This window comes from Macrobrachium rosenbergii, chromosome 29 (assembly GCF_040412425.1).
Source record: "Macrobrachium rosenbergii isolate ZJJX-2024 chromosome 29, ASM4041242v1, whole genome shotgun sequence".
Taxonomy (NCBI): domain Eukaryota; kingdom Metazoa; phylum Arthropoda; class Malacostraca; order Decapoda; family Palaemonidae; genus Macrobrachium; species Macrobrachium rosenbergii.
Window position 1 is genome coordinate 14749671 of NC_089769.1, and position 18326 is coordinate 14767996.

Here is an 18326-nt window from a genome sequence, read left to right on the forward strand (position 1 = left end):
GGAATTAGAAGATATCCAAGAACACGGTCTCCTTCTGGCTGAGAGAGTTGATAAAAAGAGCTTTCAGTTCAGGAGGTAGTGCAAGTCCTGTCCTGTCCCTTCCAGAATCAAGGCACACGCCATTAGAAGTACGTGTAGGTCCTTCTATAGCCTTCAAGAACAGCTATGCAGTTGGACAAATCCTGCGTGTAGGCGTTTGGAAGAGACAAACGACCTTTACCTCTTTCTACCTTAAGGATTTAGCTCATAAATCTTTAGACACATTCAGCTTGGGTCCAGTTGGGGCAGCACAACAGGTGATTTAAGGTGTAGAGCTACTCCACAGCTCTGTCAGAAGATGTAGAGTGAGAAACTAGCTCCATCACTCAAATGAATGGCTCTGTGGAGATCCTGAAATCTAGAGTGAGTACTGTTCACAGAATGTTTTTACAGGTTAGTTAATAACAGATTACCAATGCTAAATTTTTTCTTTTCTTTGAGAGATCGACCTCCCTCCTGGAAGTGAGTCTCCTGTATATGGTGTAGGGAGTATTCATATCAAAACAAATAAATTAAAAATAAATTGGTATTTTTTCTAACATACGAACATATACCTTCATATAGTTAAAGTTACCGTCCTCATTCCTTCCCTCTTAGCCCCATCTATCACTCCTGCTGCGGTGTTGCAGAGTTACACTTTGACTGGTTCAGCAATTGACCATGGCGTAGGTAGACTCAGACCAGGGCAGATTAGGACAAACAGGAAGCTAGTGGATTTCAGAACAACAAATCTACATTTAGCAGAGTCATGTGGAGCGCATGGGAATCTCCTACGTATGAAGGTTTAGGTTCGTATGTTAGGAAAAATACAAATTTATCTTTATTTTTGTTACTGTATTTCCTTCAGCTCCACCAAAAGCATTAAGATAACCTCGATGGAATCCAAACTGAATGGTGTTGTATCTATCATGAACCGAGACTTTGACTAGGGACAGATGAAGTGAGGTTGCCATCTTGTGTGTCCCACTTCTTTTTCCTATCCCTTCCTAACTGGAGCTGGAGGTTGAAAGGGCTGGGAAGGACGTCTGCCCTTCCTAGAGAAAAAAACCTGGTTTTCTGGTCTTTGTTTTGTAGCAGGGAGGCCCCACCCAACACTGGACATAGAAGTTGCAGCGACAGTTCTCTTCATTGTCCCAGAAAACTTAAAGGGAATGCATGGGGGACTATAGTGTCCTGGCTATCAAATTGTCTCTTCTCATTGTTGCCTCAACTTAACTTGTAAGATGTGAAGAGGAACCAAAGAAACAATCTGTACCACTGAATGAGACCACTCCCAGCAGAAAGTTTTTAGGGGGAAGAGTGCATACGTTAGTACTGATTCATCGTCTGGCATGTAGAACTTACCTTGGCATGTCATTGCAAGACAGCAGCAAATCCTCTGATCTGCATATCAGACTGTTAATCTAACAAGACACCATGACCAATTAGCAACCACAGTAGCCAGAACTACCAACTTGCCTAATGAGTGTACCCTAACGTACACTATTAATGAGTTCAACAAATGGGCAGTAGCTGCTTTCCAGAGACTAAGCTCATAGCCAAATTAAACTTCCCATTACAACTCTGCCTGAAGAGGCTTGAAAGGAAAGGAATTGCTTCTGGCTACCTTCCACACGAATTCTCTGTTGCATGGGCTTGACCTTGGGATCATGAGTTCTGGATCTTACGATACTCTCAATCTAGATTTTCGGACAAATTGTCAACATAGAAAGCAACATCTGGCAACTACGGCATGGGGAGGTGCCGCAGGCAGCATAGTTGCTGAGGAGTCACTGATTTAAAGGGACACGTTATCTTTCTAATTATCGTAGTGGCTTACTTGTGATTTCGGGCTCTATGTTTTTACTTGAGAAAAAGTTAAAAAGTAAAAGCAAAATAACAAAAAGCAAAGCTTTTGCGTTATTAATTATGTATAGTTTCACTATTCAAGCTCTCATTTTGAATTAAATCACATTACTAGGCCTATTGGTCCTTGACATTTGTTTGTATTAAGTTGTTCATTGTAGGCTTAATGCCTACTTACCTTGCATATAATAAGTATTGATGCAAGTCTATTGTTATTTAACTGAATCATAAAGGATAAAAGGAATAGAAACAATAATTCACATAAAGATTTTAATGAATTATGAAACGTGAAATGCCCTAAGAAACTAAATATAAATTATATTTCATGCAATCACGCAAGAACACAACGGAAATATGAAGCATAAAAATAGTCTCTCTTTCTCACAGTTAACAACAGTTCGTCAAATAATTTAATTTTCCTACTGTGTCTTACACATTATGATAGTGAATAAAAGTAATAGTAAATTTATATTCCTTTGGTATAATATGAATTAATATTCCTTTGGTATAAAAGTAAATAAATTTCCCTTTTTTATAAAGATGAAATAATACATTATTAACCTATGACATAAATATGAATAACAAAAAATTAGTCTAATATTTAGTATGACCTCCATCATTGTCAATCACAGCTCTTAGTCTATTTGGCATTGAATCTACTAACCTTTGACAATAATTATTCATCCCTCTTTTCGGTCTTAATGACTCCCACACAGATAGGCAGTGTTTGATCAGTGCAGGTTTGGTTTTTATTGTCCCAGTATCCCATTCCCTACCATTTGTCCCCAAAGATTTTCTATCGGATTGAGGTCAGGAGATTTAGCTGGCCAGTCTATACGTATAACATTGTTCTGTTCAGCAAACCATTCGCTGACCACTTTCGAGTTATGAACAGAAGAGTTGTCCATTACAAGATAGACTGGCAAATGACCCGGTAGTAGAAGTTTCCTCACTGATGGGATCAGGACTTCATCCAGAATTTCTACATATTGCTGTCCGGTTAAACGCTCGTCGATGGGAATCAGTTCCCCTGGTCCACACGCAGCCATCCATCCCCATAATCCTGCAGAAATTCTTCCACTTCGCCGCGACGGTTGAATATTTTCTTTATTGAACCTAGAGATTGAGATACACAAAAAAAATGTTATCGCAAGTAAACGAAGAAAATATCAACGCTGAATATCACCAATAGTCTATTAATAAAAATGAGCAATAAGGAATTTACATTGATATTGAGATTGTTTTCTCACTCTCGATAGGTAATTCGTTAGAATTCCAATAGGCTTGAAATGTTATCCTTGAAAGCAAAAAGAAAAGTTATATTTTAAGGAGCTTGTTGGTATTTAATCAGTGTAGTAACACGGAACGTTTCATGTTACACATAGGCCTAAGACCACATAAGAAAACATTGTTTTTACAATGAATGTCACAAAGAGGAGGCGTATGTCTTCAGGTGAGATAAATCAAATCCTAATGATACTGAAGACATATTTGATGATATTTAATCTTACTGTTATCACTAGGCCTAAGCCCATATTGAAAAACAATTGGTTTAATTACTTACCTTGCAGTTATTTAATCAATATAGTAAAAAAGTTCATGTTACACATAGGCCTAAGCCTACATGAAAACTATTGGTATTAATTACTTACCTTGTAGGTTATTTAATAGTAGTAGTAATAGTTCATGACTACAGTACAATTATAAGCATAAAAACTATCATCAGTGAATGACCTTGCAAGAAAAAGCGTTTAGGTCATTTAATCAGGTTAATCAGTGTAGTAAAGAAAGTTCATGATACACATAGGCCTAAGCCTACATGAAAACTATTGGTATTATTTACTTACCTTGTTTTATTAGGTCGCCAGCAGTGGAGTATACCATGATCGTCGCTAGCAAAAGTCTTCTCATCACACCATATAACGTTATCCCAGAATCCTGACTCAAACGGTAGATACTGAAGAGCGAAAGCTACTCGTTGCTCTTGGTGATTTTGAGACAAGGAGGGTTTGATTGCCGGTCTGCGGTGATGAATTCCTTGGTTGTGTAATCTCCTTCTCACCGTAACATTAGAGATTTGAAGACCTAATTCCTGATTCACTTTCGCAGCAGTTGTTATAGGCTGTGAGATAACTTTAGCAACGATCTGTTCATCCTGCTCTCTAGTAGTGCATCGGGGTCGACCTTTTCTAGGCTGATTCTGGAGGTTCTCTTCTTCGTTGAACCGTTTGATCCACCTGAATACTGTTGTCCGACTGATATTTAATTTGCGGCTAATTTCTTTCTATGGGGAGGATATTATTTTTATGCAGTTCTATTATGACTCTCCGTATAGCTAATGAGGTTTCTTGTCTTTTGGCTCCAGGATTTATTTGAAGTCGCCCAAGATGCTCCATCATCACAACGTGAAGTCGGGTCAGCGAGAAGTAGGCTAAATACTGAGCAGGGAGCACCACCACTGTGTCACGTGACAAGTTGCACATTGCTTTGGCGGCTTTTCAGGCGTGCCAACCTTTCGGAGTCAGGGGTGCGAATTTTCTCGTGCTGTTATTGTTTCGGGAGATTGCGTGTGGTTGCCAGCCCTGATGTTATCGTTCACATTTCAGAATGTTTCGTTTTATTTCGTGTATAATATCCAGAAAGGCAAACTTTTGAGTAGTGAAGATTTTTATTTTATTTTATATTATGTATAGTATTAATATATGTACTGTGTTGCTCTTATAATTCAAAATAAGTTTATAAAAAAATCAAAATAATTCTTTTCACTTGTGAACGATAATCAAAGTACACAGTATCGTCACTAATGAACGCGACTGCACTGGCAAATGAAAATTGTTGCTGCTGCTAGAGGGGGTAAGGTGGTCACTTGAATCCTGGCTGAGCTTCTTGTAAGACAAGAAGGCAGAAGAGGAAGGGGAGCAGCTCGACAAGAAGGAAGGAGATACATACTTGTGCTCTTCATCTTGCTTCATTCCTTGGCTACAGAAGACAAGTTGAGGCTGGAAGCAGCAGTGTCTCAAACTAAATGGAGAGGCAAGTTGAGGCTGGAAGCAGCGGTGTCTCAAACTAAATGGAGAGGCGATGTTTCATAAGTATGCTCAGAAAACCCTGGTCAACCCTACCAATGGCAAATGCTACCACCAACGTCAAACGTCAAAGAAGGAAGGTGCTTACTTGAAGTCCGACGAAACTGAGTGAGGGCTCAAGAGGAGAGAGATTGACTATGAGGAGGACGGTAGATGCTTGCATTTCGTTACCTTACTTTCTCCACTAATTGTTCTCTCCTCAAAGAGTAAGGATAGGGGTACATGTACTATATTACTTAACATGCATCCAGGTTAATACTGTTGAGGATTGTGGGGTGGTTGCCTACCTGACGATGGTTACCATCAAGTAACACCAAGGAAAAAGTGGGCAAACACCTGCTTATGCCATTCATGCCTTTTGTTCACTTTTTCAAAATGAACTTGAACAGAAATACATAGATTAAAAAAGAATGTTCAGTTTAGCACTCAGCAGGAGAGCAGCAAGACATTATAACTCGACAATGGCTGAAAATAATGTGCTGAGTGACAGGTGACAGAAGGTGGGTGGTACTTTTCCCTACTCACCCTCCTAACTTGGGTTAACAACCTTGTTAGTTTTAATGAGTAATTTGATTTCACATTGAGGAATATTCCTCATAAAAGGTGAAAGGTGGTGTGTACTGCTGTAGGAACAATTCATTAGGTACAGCAAAATGAATCATTAGGTCAATTTATGACTAATTATTAAATGTTGACACCTTTCAGCCCAAAGTTGTGCAACCTTTACCTAGGAAATTGATTATCATCATCAGGTGGTTTAACCACAAAAGGGAGTTATAAAGGATTGAATCAATACAACATTACCATTTTCATTACAGTCTGCGAGTGTTTGCAGCGCAACTTTATTGCAATATACATTGGTCTTTTCAAAACTGCCTTGAAGCAATATAACCATTGCACTGTCTTCATTTTCAGCACTGACTAACCACAGAGCCACCAGAATACAGTACAACAATGTCAAAACCAATAACAGCATTATAAAAAAAAAAAAAAAAAAAAAAAAAAAAAAAAAAATTAAACTCCTTCCTAGAATGTGCAGAGAAAAAAAGTAAAATAGTATTTAAGCAAGAATGCAGAAAATATAAGGGGAAAATAAAAAATGCTAATGGATTTTCTTAAGACACCAATTCACAGGTGCTCGTTTGTCATTTTACCAACAGAGCAGCCTTGGACTTGTTTCCTACCACAAATCTCCCTGGAAGACGGCTTCCTCACAAAACCACTAATATGTATACTCTGAAATGTACATTAATTCACAAAATAATGTTCAAATTATAGCAATAAATACCACTGTATTCTGGGGATGTTTCCGGTGCTAAATACAATCATGTGCTTTGAATACCTATTATTTTTATTTGCAATTAATTTTTTTTTTTTTTTAGTTTTTCTTACTTTGCCAACATTGTGTATGATCCAAGTTATACATAGTCATTTGGTAACAGCAAGGTTTTATAATCTCATAACAATTATTTTGTTGGGCAAAACAGGTTACCAGCAAGTTTGGGAATTACAAAGCCATTAACAGCTTTTTTTTGTGATAGGCAAGGAAGATTTTCTACAACTCCAAAGAAAACAAGGTTTTGTACATTTTTCAAAACAAAGGTAGCTTTAGTCAGAGAAAATCAGCCTGTGAATATGAGAGAAAGAGAGAGAATACAGTACTAAAATCTAGTTGCAAAGAATTTTAATGGAAGTAAACGCAAGCTAAATATATCACTTAGAATGAGGTGTGGGAAACTCCTGATGGCTATTTAGTACTCGAAAACATGTGTGAGAGTTACAGTAGACAGGCTTGATCCAACAAAATATTAGGCAACATTTGCCAACCTCCATAAGAACTGTACTTTTGAAAAGCACTAAGATGGTATTGAAAGTCACCAATTGAGAGAGAGGGAGGAGAGAGAGAGTGAGAGGAAAGAGAGAGAGAGGAGACAGAGAGAGAGAGAGGTGTGTGTAATCTACAACAATGACCTAAGGGTCCATCTTCCACATATACTTGGCACTGTGCCACCCAGGAACTAGAGAAAGCAATATCTTCTACCCTGTTACCCTCAGAGCAGTTAGAAATTACTTTCAAAGGTACTGACATGCACACTGCCAAAAATAACTTTACTTCATGACTTGAAAGTCCCAATACACACACACTACTATGTATGTACAGTATATATATACACTGTAAACTTATACTGTAAATATATATACATGTACAATTTATCCCTGAAAGACATTCAAGATGTATAGTTAAAGACTAACATAAAAAAAGAAAATAAAAAAGGAGATACCTCTGCACTCATACACACTGCATTCAGAAGCTTAGATATATTGTATAAATTTTTAATGCATGTATATATATACGTAAATATATATAACAACGCATACATAAACCAACAGAAAGCCCAATTTATCAACTGTGCCCTTTCGACACAAAAAGGGCACTGTTCGAGTGAGAGCTACCTGTCAACGGACAAACTCTGAAGTTCATGTTATCTTTGGTTTATGCACATATTAGTGTTTGTTAATTCACAGTATTGATGGGTGGGCAGCATGACCCAGAATACAGTTCAGCATATATACTGTATAGAGTACAGTATATATCCTGTATACTTTTTATTCTCAAACTCTTTCATTGTCTTGAGGCATAAATTTTCATGACTGACTGACATCTGGAACTTTCACACGAATATTTGGGCCTGAGCACTGCAATGATATAATGCACATACACATTTTACACAAACCAGCTCATTTTTGTTTCAGCATTAATACATTTTTGATTCTCAACAGTTGACAATTATTTAACATACTAGATACTCACTGGTACACAAACTACAGTAAATGGCTCAAAACAAATAATTGTTAGAGCCTATCATTGCAGAATTCTTAAATTCTGCACAACAATAAACACAGCCTAAGTATCATGTCACCAGTGGACCCTGTTCATACACACAACACTTCAACTACAGCTTGATATGCCATTGAAAAAGTCTGGTAAGCTACCAATTCTATGTTAATAATTATCACCCTTTTTGTTTTGCTTCTATGCTGAATTCTCCCCTACATTACCTTCACCCAAAAAGCAATATATGCCTTCTTTGGTTAGCATGAATACCAAACCTTTTCCTAAGCCATTCCATGCTGCATATTTCTTTAAGACTGTTCCTATGGTCATGCCAAATTTGGCTTCATGTTCACCAGGATCTGAATTTCAACATTTTGGTTATACAGTATATTGAATATTACCACAAAACCATTGACAATGATTTAGCAAAGTTGTTCGAAACCTTAAAAGTAATTAACCGGGTAATTTAAGTCTTTGACAGAACCAAAGAAAGCCATCACCTCTCCTTGGCACCACTGATGCACGCATTCTTGGAATCTCCACCAGCAACAGGCTGGTTTCCTCAAACTAATTACCACTTTTGCAAAGGGCCTGGGTATTCCCAAGAGAGCAACTTCCACAATAACTGGTTGCTGCTTTCTTGCACTAGAGTCTGGCCCCTTAGTCATTATTTCTCCACCCGTCAGTCCTGCCTCTGTGGACGAACAGGTGAGCTGCATCCTCTAGCTATTACCACTACATTAGTTTTGAGACTAGAAGATTTAAAAGACACTTCATGAGGGAGCAAACCCCAAGCACGTGTTATCACAATATGCAGAAAAGAATATGCTGCATTTGCTTCTTAAATGAGCACAAGTTTTTCTATATCTCTAAGAAATGATACATCATGGTTTATATTTATTTTTCTGTTAAGGAATCACGGACTGGACGACAACTTATCCGCAAACACGCCACACATTGAAGGTATGCAAGTCTTTCCTGATGTCATGTCACGAATCAGGTGGCATTTCAAGTCTATTGCATACATACTCTTGGAAAGCAAACAGCTGTTCAAACATCTTCTCATAAATAATTCACCTGAGTCTGTAAAATGCTTAAACTTTTAGTTTTGTATTAAATTAATAAAGCTTTGCCATACATTCTCACTTCAAGGGTAATAACATAGTAAGAGGCAGAGATCACAAAGAAAACTGAAGACCTCAGGGAGCAAGACCAAAAGAGAACAGGCATGCATCCCACACAGCATTGTCTAGTGGCCTGAGAAATATATATCAAAGAGGTCTCCTACCAAAACAATCAGTTAATGTGTTAGCACTTCGAAGTAAAAGTTACAGCATATGGAAATGTTATATTCTTTCATCGTGTCCACAGACTAACATTCAAGAATTTCAGAGAGGATCTTCACAGTTAAAACCCTTCTTCATATACACAAGGGTTTCACATAAAGGCATCTGTCTCTCAAGGCACAAACTGAAGACTTATGCCTCCATACTACTGGAAGCTCTCCAGTACTGGACATTTTTCGGGTCTCCTTCCATAAGTTGCAGAGTCTTGTCCCACTCTGTAAAAGGAAAATACGTTATGAAAACAACTGAGAAGAGGGCACTTATACAGCTATATAAAGCATGAAAAACTAATTATTCTTTTACAATGAGTAGTTATCCATTCCAAGTGCCCTAACTTTAAGGAGAAATATACTGTAATCTAATTCCTCAACTACTGCATCATTCCATATTTATTCTGACTAGATGGAAAAAATAGATATTTTTCTTAAAACTCTGGGAAAATTGGCCTGTAACCCTAGGTATATATGATATACAGTAGTTATAAGCAAATGAACCTTTCAATATGTTTAAATATATGTAGAATAGAGTGAAATAACTTTACATTATAAAAATGTACTGTACCACATCAAAGCACCCTATCAGTCAAACCAAAACAATGAATTTATTGCTCCTAAATCAATTTATCAGCTCTCAAAACTGAACCAAGGAATTTCACAACTTCCAATCCATTCTATATACTTGTCTAAACATTACAGACAACCTAAACTGAAATAAACTACATACCTAACAACGTCATGGAATCAGATTGAAAACAAACTGTCAAGTTAGCATCCTTTTTGCAATTATATTAACCAGGTATATTGAGAGAGAGAGAGAGAGAGAGAGATTTTAATTACTGTTATTAGAAGGATAACGCATGAATGAATGACAGGAATGCTACAGACAAATGATAAATTTTAAAAACTTCAGATGAGATTTATTTAACGGAGGTTCAGCACCATCACAATGTTTCCTTTCATGACATTCTGAGGTGGTGTTCCTTTCATGATATTCTGTGGTGGTGTAACAGTCTGTAATTTAAGCTAGTGGACTGGGTCACCTAATGTATTTAATGGATTAAGGATGCTTGACTATATCAGATTTAATATTACTATAATTCATTATTCCCGCAAGTAAGCCATTTACTGAAGACAGTGGGTTTCAGAGCAGTTATTAACAAACTGCAGTATCATTTAAGATTAATGCTTTCTTGGCTGTTTAGCCAGTTTAAAGTTCACTTCACAATGAAAATCCAGGATCAAATGAAGCATATACAACAAAACTTATAAAATTTACACTAAAAATGTATATACAAACACTAGAAACTCATTTGAAATCATTATGGTGGTGTATCAATTACAATTATAAATAAAGCAGTTCAACCAAACAAAGACCTAATAAAATAGTACACCACTTATTCCTTTCATGGGGACAACATGCCTTGTGTGGTCGTCTATAGATGGCACTAGAGGTTCTAAGCAGTATCCTTTGGCTGTCCAACTTCATTTTTACCTTGTTTAGATTTTCACTTAATACAAAAACAATTCTCAATTCAGCCTACGAATATGTTTCAATTCTCAATTCAGCCTACATATAAATTTCAGCAGTCTCAAAGAAAACTTATAGCTGATGGCAAGATTTTACCTCACAGTGTAGGAAAAACATACACAAATCATTTACTTAAATATTTTTACATCTCCTATCAAAACCAATATACCATGTACTTCAAGGTAATACCATATACTCTGGCACTTGGTCTTCAAGACCTAAATTTCACAAAAAAACAATCAATACCTTATACAACTGACCTTCATTTAATTGCAACCCAAAACTCCTTGTGTTAAATGCTTGAAACTATACATGTAAAAGCAAGAATGGAAGGACAGTATTTTGAATCTTGGTCACTAAAACTGACCAACATAAGTAAAATGAACAAAATTTACAAGTACACCCAACAACATTGTTTTAAGCATCACCAGTATATTCTGAATCTGAAACTTCATAAGGACCAAACAAATTGTATTGGTCTTGATAAAACATGACTTTTTTTCAAATTTTTTTTGTTTAATGGGACCACACTCAAAATTCTTATCACAGGGATCTTATTTAATAAATTACAACTTACAATTTAATAATTGTAATATTCACAAAATTTTTTTCTGGATTTAGTTTCCAAAACTGGACAATCAGACCAAATATGCTCAACTGTCATTGTTGTTTAGCTTTGTGGGTTGGAGTGCATGCTTTATTCCATAAATTCCCTTAGGCTAAGCTTCTGCTTGTCTTCAGAGAAAACATTACTCCCATTCAGAAAAATGCATATTTTGTGATGGCCATACACTTTTCATGTCTAATGATACACCTGACCATGTCTTATACTTAAGGTATTGTTAGGGTGCATCTATAATTCAGTAAAACATGTCGGTAACTTAATACATCCACATCACAGATGGGTTGAAAACCAGTGAACAACTGTAAATGGAGAGCAAATTACTGGAAAAATCTAGAAAATCATGTAAAGCACTGGTTAGGACTTTTATTCAATTAATCTGTGACCTGTTGCAAAAGTTACTGATATATTCATGATATTTTACTGCAGTGAGGACGCCCCTTTTAGTTTACAGATAGTCCAGCAAAGAATGGGTGTTTGTTACAGTACAAACCCTATTCTCAAATCAATGCCAGAATCTCCTGGTTAGTGTTTTATCAACACTATACTGAAATTGCCTACAAGAACTTTCTTGTTCCCATTTCTTACAAATCAAGTCTGTAGTAGTCTAAACCTGATGAAGTGTATTTAGGAAATGAACAAAACCACAACACTGAAGACTACATTATCAGTCTTTCACATTCTAAATTACATGATCAATGACAGGCCCCTTTTTATTATTTACTAAATATTCAGTGTAGTAAGACAAATATGCCAATCATTTTGTTGTCTTAGACTTTAACTTCTAAAATATAATTCTATTCCTACTTTTTAACAGGTTCCACCACAGGGTCAAGACCACCATCCCACAGGGTAACAGTTGTGACTTACATCGGCAAGCATAGAAGTTTAGCACATACCACTCTATTAGTGGGGGGGAGGGGGGGAATATAAAGCTGGTACCTAAAAGGTCTTCCAAATATGAAGAATATACCTTGCAGGTGTGAAAAGTTACATCATCAAATATGAGACTGGAGTCATACCAAACAGCTCCAAAAGCTGGAATCATTAACGCTTGAAGGAGGAATGAGGAAAGGAATAAACATGAGTTGGTCAACAACCTGTTTTGACATAAGACCATCTCTAATCCCCTCTCCCTACGAAAATGCCATAATTAATTTTTTTTTTTTTTTTTTTTTACTGAAATATAGGCTGTCAAGCCAAACAATGGGGCCAATGGCCATTCAGTGCTGAGACCAGGAAAAGAGGAAAAAAGTATACCTTAGTTTTACCAGACCACTGAGCTGATTAACAGCTCTCCTAGGGCTGGCCCGAAGGATTAGACTTATTTTACGTGGCTAAGAACCATTTGGTTACTTAGCAACGGGACCTACAGCTTATTGTGGAATCCGAACCACATTATAGCGAGAAATGAATTTCTATCACCAGAAATAAATTCCTCTAACTCTTCATCAGCCGGCTGCGGGAATTGAACTCCGGCCCATCAAATGACAGTCTGAAGCTCTACCGAGTCGGCCAACAAAGGGCTAAAGTTGCAGTGGCTGGAGAGAAAACACAACCCACAATTAACAAGACCTATAATATGAGATGAAGAACATGGATCTAAAGGCGCAACTCGGACAAAGTTGTGCTAAGAAGCAACAGTTAGAGAGAACTATCAACTGACTACTAAACTTGTATAAATGTAAGGAAAATCACATGGACTAAAGAAAAACTGTAGTAAATATCACTAAACATAGTATGGCAAAGTTTCACGCACAATATTGACAAACACCAATACATATTCATCACAAAGGTTCCAAAAGGGCCCTCTCCTACCCTTGTGCCCTGTTCCCTCTTACCAATTTCTTGACATAGGAAACCAGCAACAGCACCTCCAAAAACTTTCAAATGTGACCCACAACCACCCTCAAATCCTTAAGATACCCCCTTCCCCAAAATGCCCATCAAACCCCTAAAATCTTTTCTGCTTTCCCTAAGAAATTAATCCTGCTCCTCCCCAATCTTGCAGTTACACATTCCTGAACAACATCCATCCCCAACTACCTGCCATCTGATTCCCTCCTACCCTTTTAACACACCCCATACCACACTACAATGCTACAACTATCTTCATGATGTTAACAGCAACCAGGAACAGCCAAGCCTTCTTTCTATTTGCAAATGTCAAAAATTAAGTATATCTTAGTTTAACCAGACCACTGAGCTGGTTAACAGCTCTCCTAGGGCTGGCCCGAAGGATTAGACTTATTTTTACGTGGCTAAGAACCTACTGGTTACCTAGCAACGGGACCTACAGCTTATTGTGGAATCCGAACCACATTATGACGAGAAATGAATTTCTATCACCAGAAATAAATTCCTCTAATTCATCTTTGGCGGCTCGGAGAGTCGAACGCTGGGCCAACAGCGTGCCAGTCGAAAGCTCTACCACTCCTCCAAAGAGGAACTGCAAATGTCAAAAGCTATGAAACATTGAAGGATTGCAAAAATCCCCTCTCTTAAAAGAGGACTAGAAACACATAATAATTATAATGTTCCTTGAATTCACTAAAAGCAATGTGGATGAAACAAAAGATGAATTCTTCATATGTTATTTCAAGCATTTCATTAAATCATGACTGCCAAGAAGGATGGGGTTTAGGTGAAGAAATGGCTATACATTATGTACTAAATATGAAGAGAATAACAAATGCTCTTCCTTCAAGTAATCAAATTCAACCTTAACAGCAAATAATACACCACCACTTTACAGTTGAGATCTGAAGCCCATATACAGTAATCTCTATCATTGCCTTCCCTTGGATAAGTAATTCAAGAACATCCTAAACTAATACAGTTAGTATCAGTAATATATTGGTATATTAATTTTCCATAATATGGAGAGATGTCTCAATGTAAGGTAATGTGTTAGAAAACAGAATGCCAACAAAGCCCTTGATCTAATTTTTGCAAATAATGATAATCAGCTAAACATCTGAAGGCAACCTTTGGCACTTTGATCAATACTAACAATGTGACACTGCATATAATGACCACCACCTATAATGCTTATGCACTCTCCTTACTGACATTACACTTACAAAACTAAACTGGACTGAAGTCAGGACTCACTCATTGTTGATTTATTGGTTTAAATCACCAAGAAACAAATACTGAAATTCTTCATATTACAGTACTGAAGACACTTGAGAGTCGAAAGAAAAATGAAACTTAAGGTCCTCACTGCCAAACTCAAGCAGAACCCTTAGAATAAATGCTGAAATACTGCAGACTGAACAATGACCTAATAATTTTTCTCAAATCTGACAACTATGAAGAGGAAAGCAAGACAGTAATAAGGAATAATCCAGGGTTAATGTTTTCATATATATGCAAACATAAAAAATTGAAATTTACAGACCATATAAGAAGGCATAGCATATACAGCGCATGTAATTTGATTAACTTTGGTCATTACTGTGATTACGAACATCTTGTGAATCAGCAGGCAAACAATATTGGCAATCTTTACAATCCACTGCTACTGGAAAGTTTTTCAGAGTAAACAGAGTGGAATTGGACTTCTTGTATGGGACCCTTATCAAATTCCCAGAACAAATTTATGATTCCTCATCAGCAGTACTCATCTGTATTATCTGATCAGAGGAGGATCCAAAAAATATTTATGACCAAAGCAGCAAAAATCTGTTAACACAAAATATTGAGTTATGCTGAAAAATAATAGAAGAGGAAATGGGCAATAAATTAATGCAACTGATCAGTTTCCTGCAATGCTACTGAGATCATACACAGAGAGAAATGTACCCTTTTACCTTCTATGCTAAGGATATTTCTGAAATAATGTTGCAATCACTTGTCAATACTGTAGTAAAGTTACCCATACAGTAAAAGTTATCTCCCAAAACCATGCCAACCTACCTTATGAGAAATTCAGTCTCAAACGTGACCAATAACAATCTTCTCTACATCTAACATGATTAAATTTGGGCAACAAACTTGACTTTGCCTAGTTTTCCAACAAGTTGATAACTTCATATTATGCACATACTGTGAGAAATAGAGACTCAAATTAAGCACTTTAAAAGAATCATTACCCAAACAAGCCCATGCCATATAGGATGTCCATCAAGGGACTTTTCCCAATCCTGTTCTCTCTACGATGGTGATAAGTGGTCCTATGAAGTATCAAAATGAACTGGAATGTATACTTGATCCCATGGTGCATATAAACATATCAACCTAACAGGCAAATCTGAGCACAAACTTGAGAAATAAATTTGTTTCAATTGTAATAGAGATGAAATGCAAATGCCATGAAGTACCAAATGAAATACAGTAACTCTAAGTCACCACCTCTGCTGACTTAAAACCTTATTGAAAGAATCATAGTATTCCTAAGTTGACATGTTTACTGTGAACTTTTCCAAAAAAGACATCAAAGACAAGCTATGAGTAATGATTATCAGACCAACTACAGACTATATCTCTCCAGTATGATCCCCACACCTAAATATGAACAGGTAGACAGGTTTGAGGGAACATTCTACACTTTCACAAGTTGGATAACCTGCATGGCCTTCATCACAGTTCAAGACTGAAGGCAACAAAACTAACAGCATCCAACAAACACCATTCTAGATCATTACTAATAAGCAAATATACATTCTTAAGCATGTTGCACAAGTTACTGAATATCCTTCTGGGTGAGCAAAGATATGAAGCCTCTGACCAATTCAGCAACCCAATACAAAAGGCAGAACCTAGTATTCAACTCCAGTCAGACTACACAACACTTTCAATAACAGCAGTATCAAGTCCATAATGGGGGAGCGCTTTGAGAAGGCAATCCCCACATATCTCAGTCCAAGTCTTCTCTCTCCTACTAATGAACTCCCCCACTGCATTAACATTGCCACTAATGATGTTTCAAGTTTGTTTTGTTTTTGTTTCTGGAGTGTCCTAGAAGCAGCATTTAACTCTAGGGATGAATTGCACAAACACTGCTGCACATACAAACATATGCATCCATGTACAGCCACTTCATATATTTCAATTTTTAATATGAGTAAAGGTAATTACACACCATACAGCATAAAACAGCCTTTTGATGTCTTAAAAATTTGATCTTTCATGTTAATATTTGATACAGGAAATACATGCATTATGAGTCATTTGATGTTGCATATAAATTTTTTGTTTTTAGGCACTCTGAATGGAAATTTCAACAATTTAAGAAATGGAAGTGTATGGCAACACCAAAAGGTTAACTGATGCAAATGTTGCTTTTCCTATATGGCTTAAAACATAACTATGATGATATGTAAATCTAAACCTGGTGTATGAGAAGGATGCAGAATTTTAAGAAATTATAAATCATCCTCTAGAATTTTTTCCTTTACAGTATTTGGGTAAGTTTTTGGGAATACGTGTTTTGAATGAATGTATGAAATTTTGGCCATATGGACAAACACTGGGCCCTTGGAGCCATGTCAGCATCAGAATACTGGTTTTGGTAGCTTAAGTTTGAGTTAGTTCAAGATGCACTCTGAAACCACAGTCATACCAAGGAGAGGTTCCAAGAAGGGGCCATAAAAGGTTTCTTAATACCATGTCAAATCCCAGATAGGAGTGCTCATAAGGCCCTTGGAACAGCCTGACCAAAATCCCAAACTAAGTCGGACACTGTCCTAACTGGCACTCAAATTCAGGCTGCAATGGATGAGGACACAAAAAAGCTGTTTTGTATCCTTTGAACGCAGAGAAAAAGAAAAGTATGTCTGCAAACACAGAAAATACATGTCTGGAATAGAGGCACAGAGTACAGGAGTGTTCCTTTATATCACATCAAGTAAAATTTGGATCACTTTTTCCAATAAACGTTAGTTGCTAAATCCTGCACAGTATGGTGATTACATGCTGGTATGTCTCTGGCTCTGAGAATTTGTATGTCTTTTGGATCACCTTAAAACTTTGGTAAGTGTACCAATTTTAAAAGTTACCTTCCTCGTGGAATAACCATCCACTTCAAAGAAATATTAGGAACCTCCCAAATAATAAGCTGTTAACATCTGGGCTCCTATAACATACCTTGGCATAAGATTTACATGTTCTTTCCCAGTGGAAGACTGCTACAGCTAACTGGTGTTGAAGTATTAATTAGTTGAACCAAACCACAAGCTAATTTATATAGCTCACACAATCTGGTCCAAAAGATTTGTTTATTATTAAGGTAAAATTTTAAAATTAAATTATAGCTTTTAAAAAATTTTATACATAGTAATGGAACTGGACAAGCCTTTGACTGTCCATCCCTAAACCCTAAAGTATGTCATGTTTGCTTGGAAGCCTCTAAAAAAAAATGCCTCAAGGTCTACAAAATTGACATGAAGAGGTTCCTCTCGAGAAAAATGAACTCTTGCTTGAAGGTCCGTGAGATTTACTACCCTGCCAAGAGTTACTGCTCTGAAGAACAATAGAATTTACTGATTTAGAAAACTGCAGAATTCCTTGGCAAAGATGCCTTGGTGCTGCTACCACTGATGATCCAACAGCTGTATATTACAAGACCAAAGATATATTTGGACATCAACACTGCCTTTAAACTGAGGCTGGAGAATCAAATCCTTTGATGACTAGCTACATGGCATCAGTTTCCAGAGATACAAAATGCTCCACTAAAAGCTGTCTGGATTTTGTTGTCGGATTGGGACACCTATGGAACTATCAAATGGTCTATGACAATCTCTTTAGTCTATACTCACAAGGCAGAAAGACATTCTAAAATCACCTCCTTGGATAGGGTCAGATTGAATTTCCAATTTGTCTGGATAAGAGCTCCTAAAGATCCTGTTGACAAAGTCATGATCAACCTGTCATCAAGGTAATGGTGGATTTGAGATTCTCCTCTAAGCCAAAGCTGCCGACAGAGGCATGGTGCCTGTGAAAACTTTGCCATTGATACACTAAAGCACAGAGACAAAACTGGCAAACCTTCCCTTCCCACGATAATTACAGGAATGTGA

General features: G+C 37.0%; 1 protein-coding gene and 1 long non-coding RNA gene across 8 annotated transcripts in view; both read right to left on the minus strand.

Annotated features, from left to right (window-relative positions):
* Positions 1-2140: 2140 nt before the first annotated feature.
* LOC136854614 (uncharacterized) lies at positions 2141-4700 on the minus strand. Its single transcript, XR_010857747.1, has 2 exons — positions 3732-4700; positions 2141-3000 (listed from the first exon to the last, which is right to left on the minus strand). It is a non-coding gene; the product is annotated as an uncharacterized lncRNA (long non-coding RNA).
* Positions 4701-6401: 1701 nt separating this feature from the next.
* LOC136854615 (uncharacterized) overlaps positions 6402-18326 on the minus strand; it is a 493174-nt gene continuing 481249 nt past the window's right edge. For all 7 annotated transcript variants that reach the window (XM_067131142.1, XM_067131141.1, XM_067131143.1 and 4 more), the window contains one exon: positions 6402-9367. In XM_067131142.1, the coding sequence (XP_066987243.1) occupies positions 9285-9367 (83 nt within the window). In that variant the 3' untranslated portion in view covers positions 6402-9284. The remainder of the gene's footprint in view (positions 9368-18326) is intronic.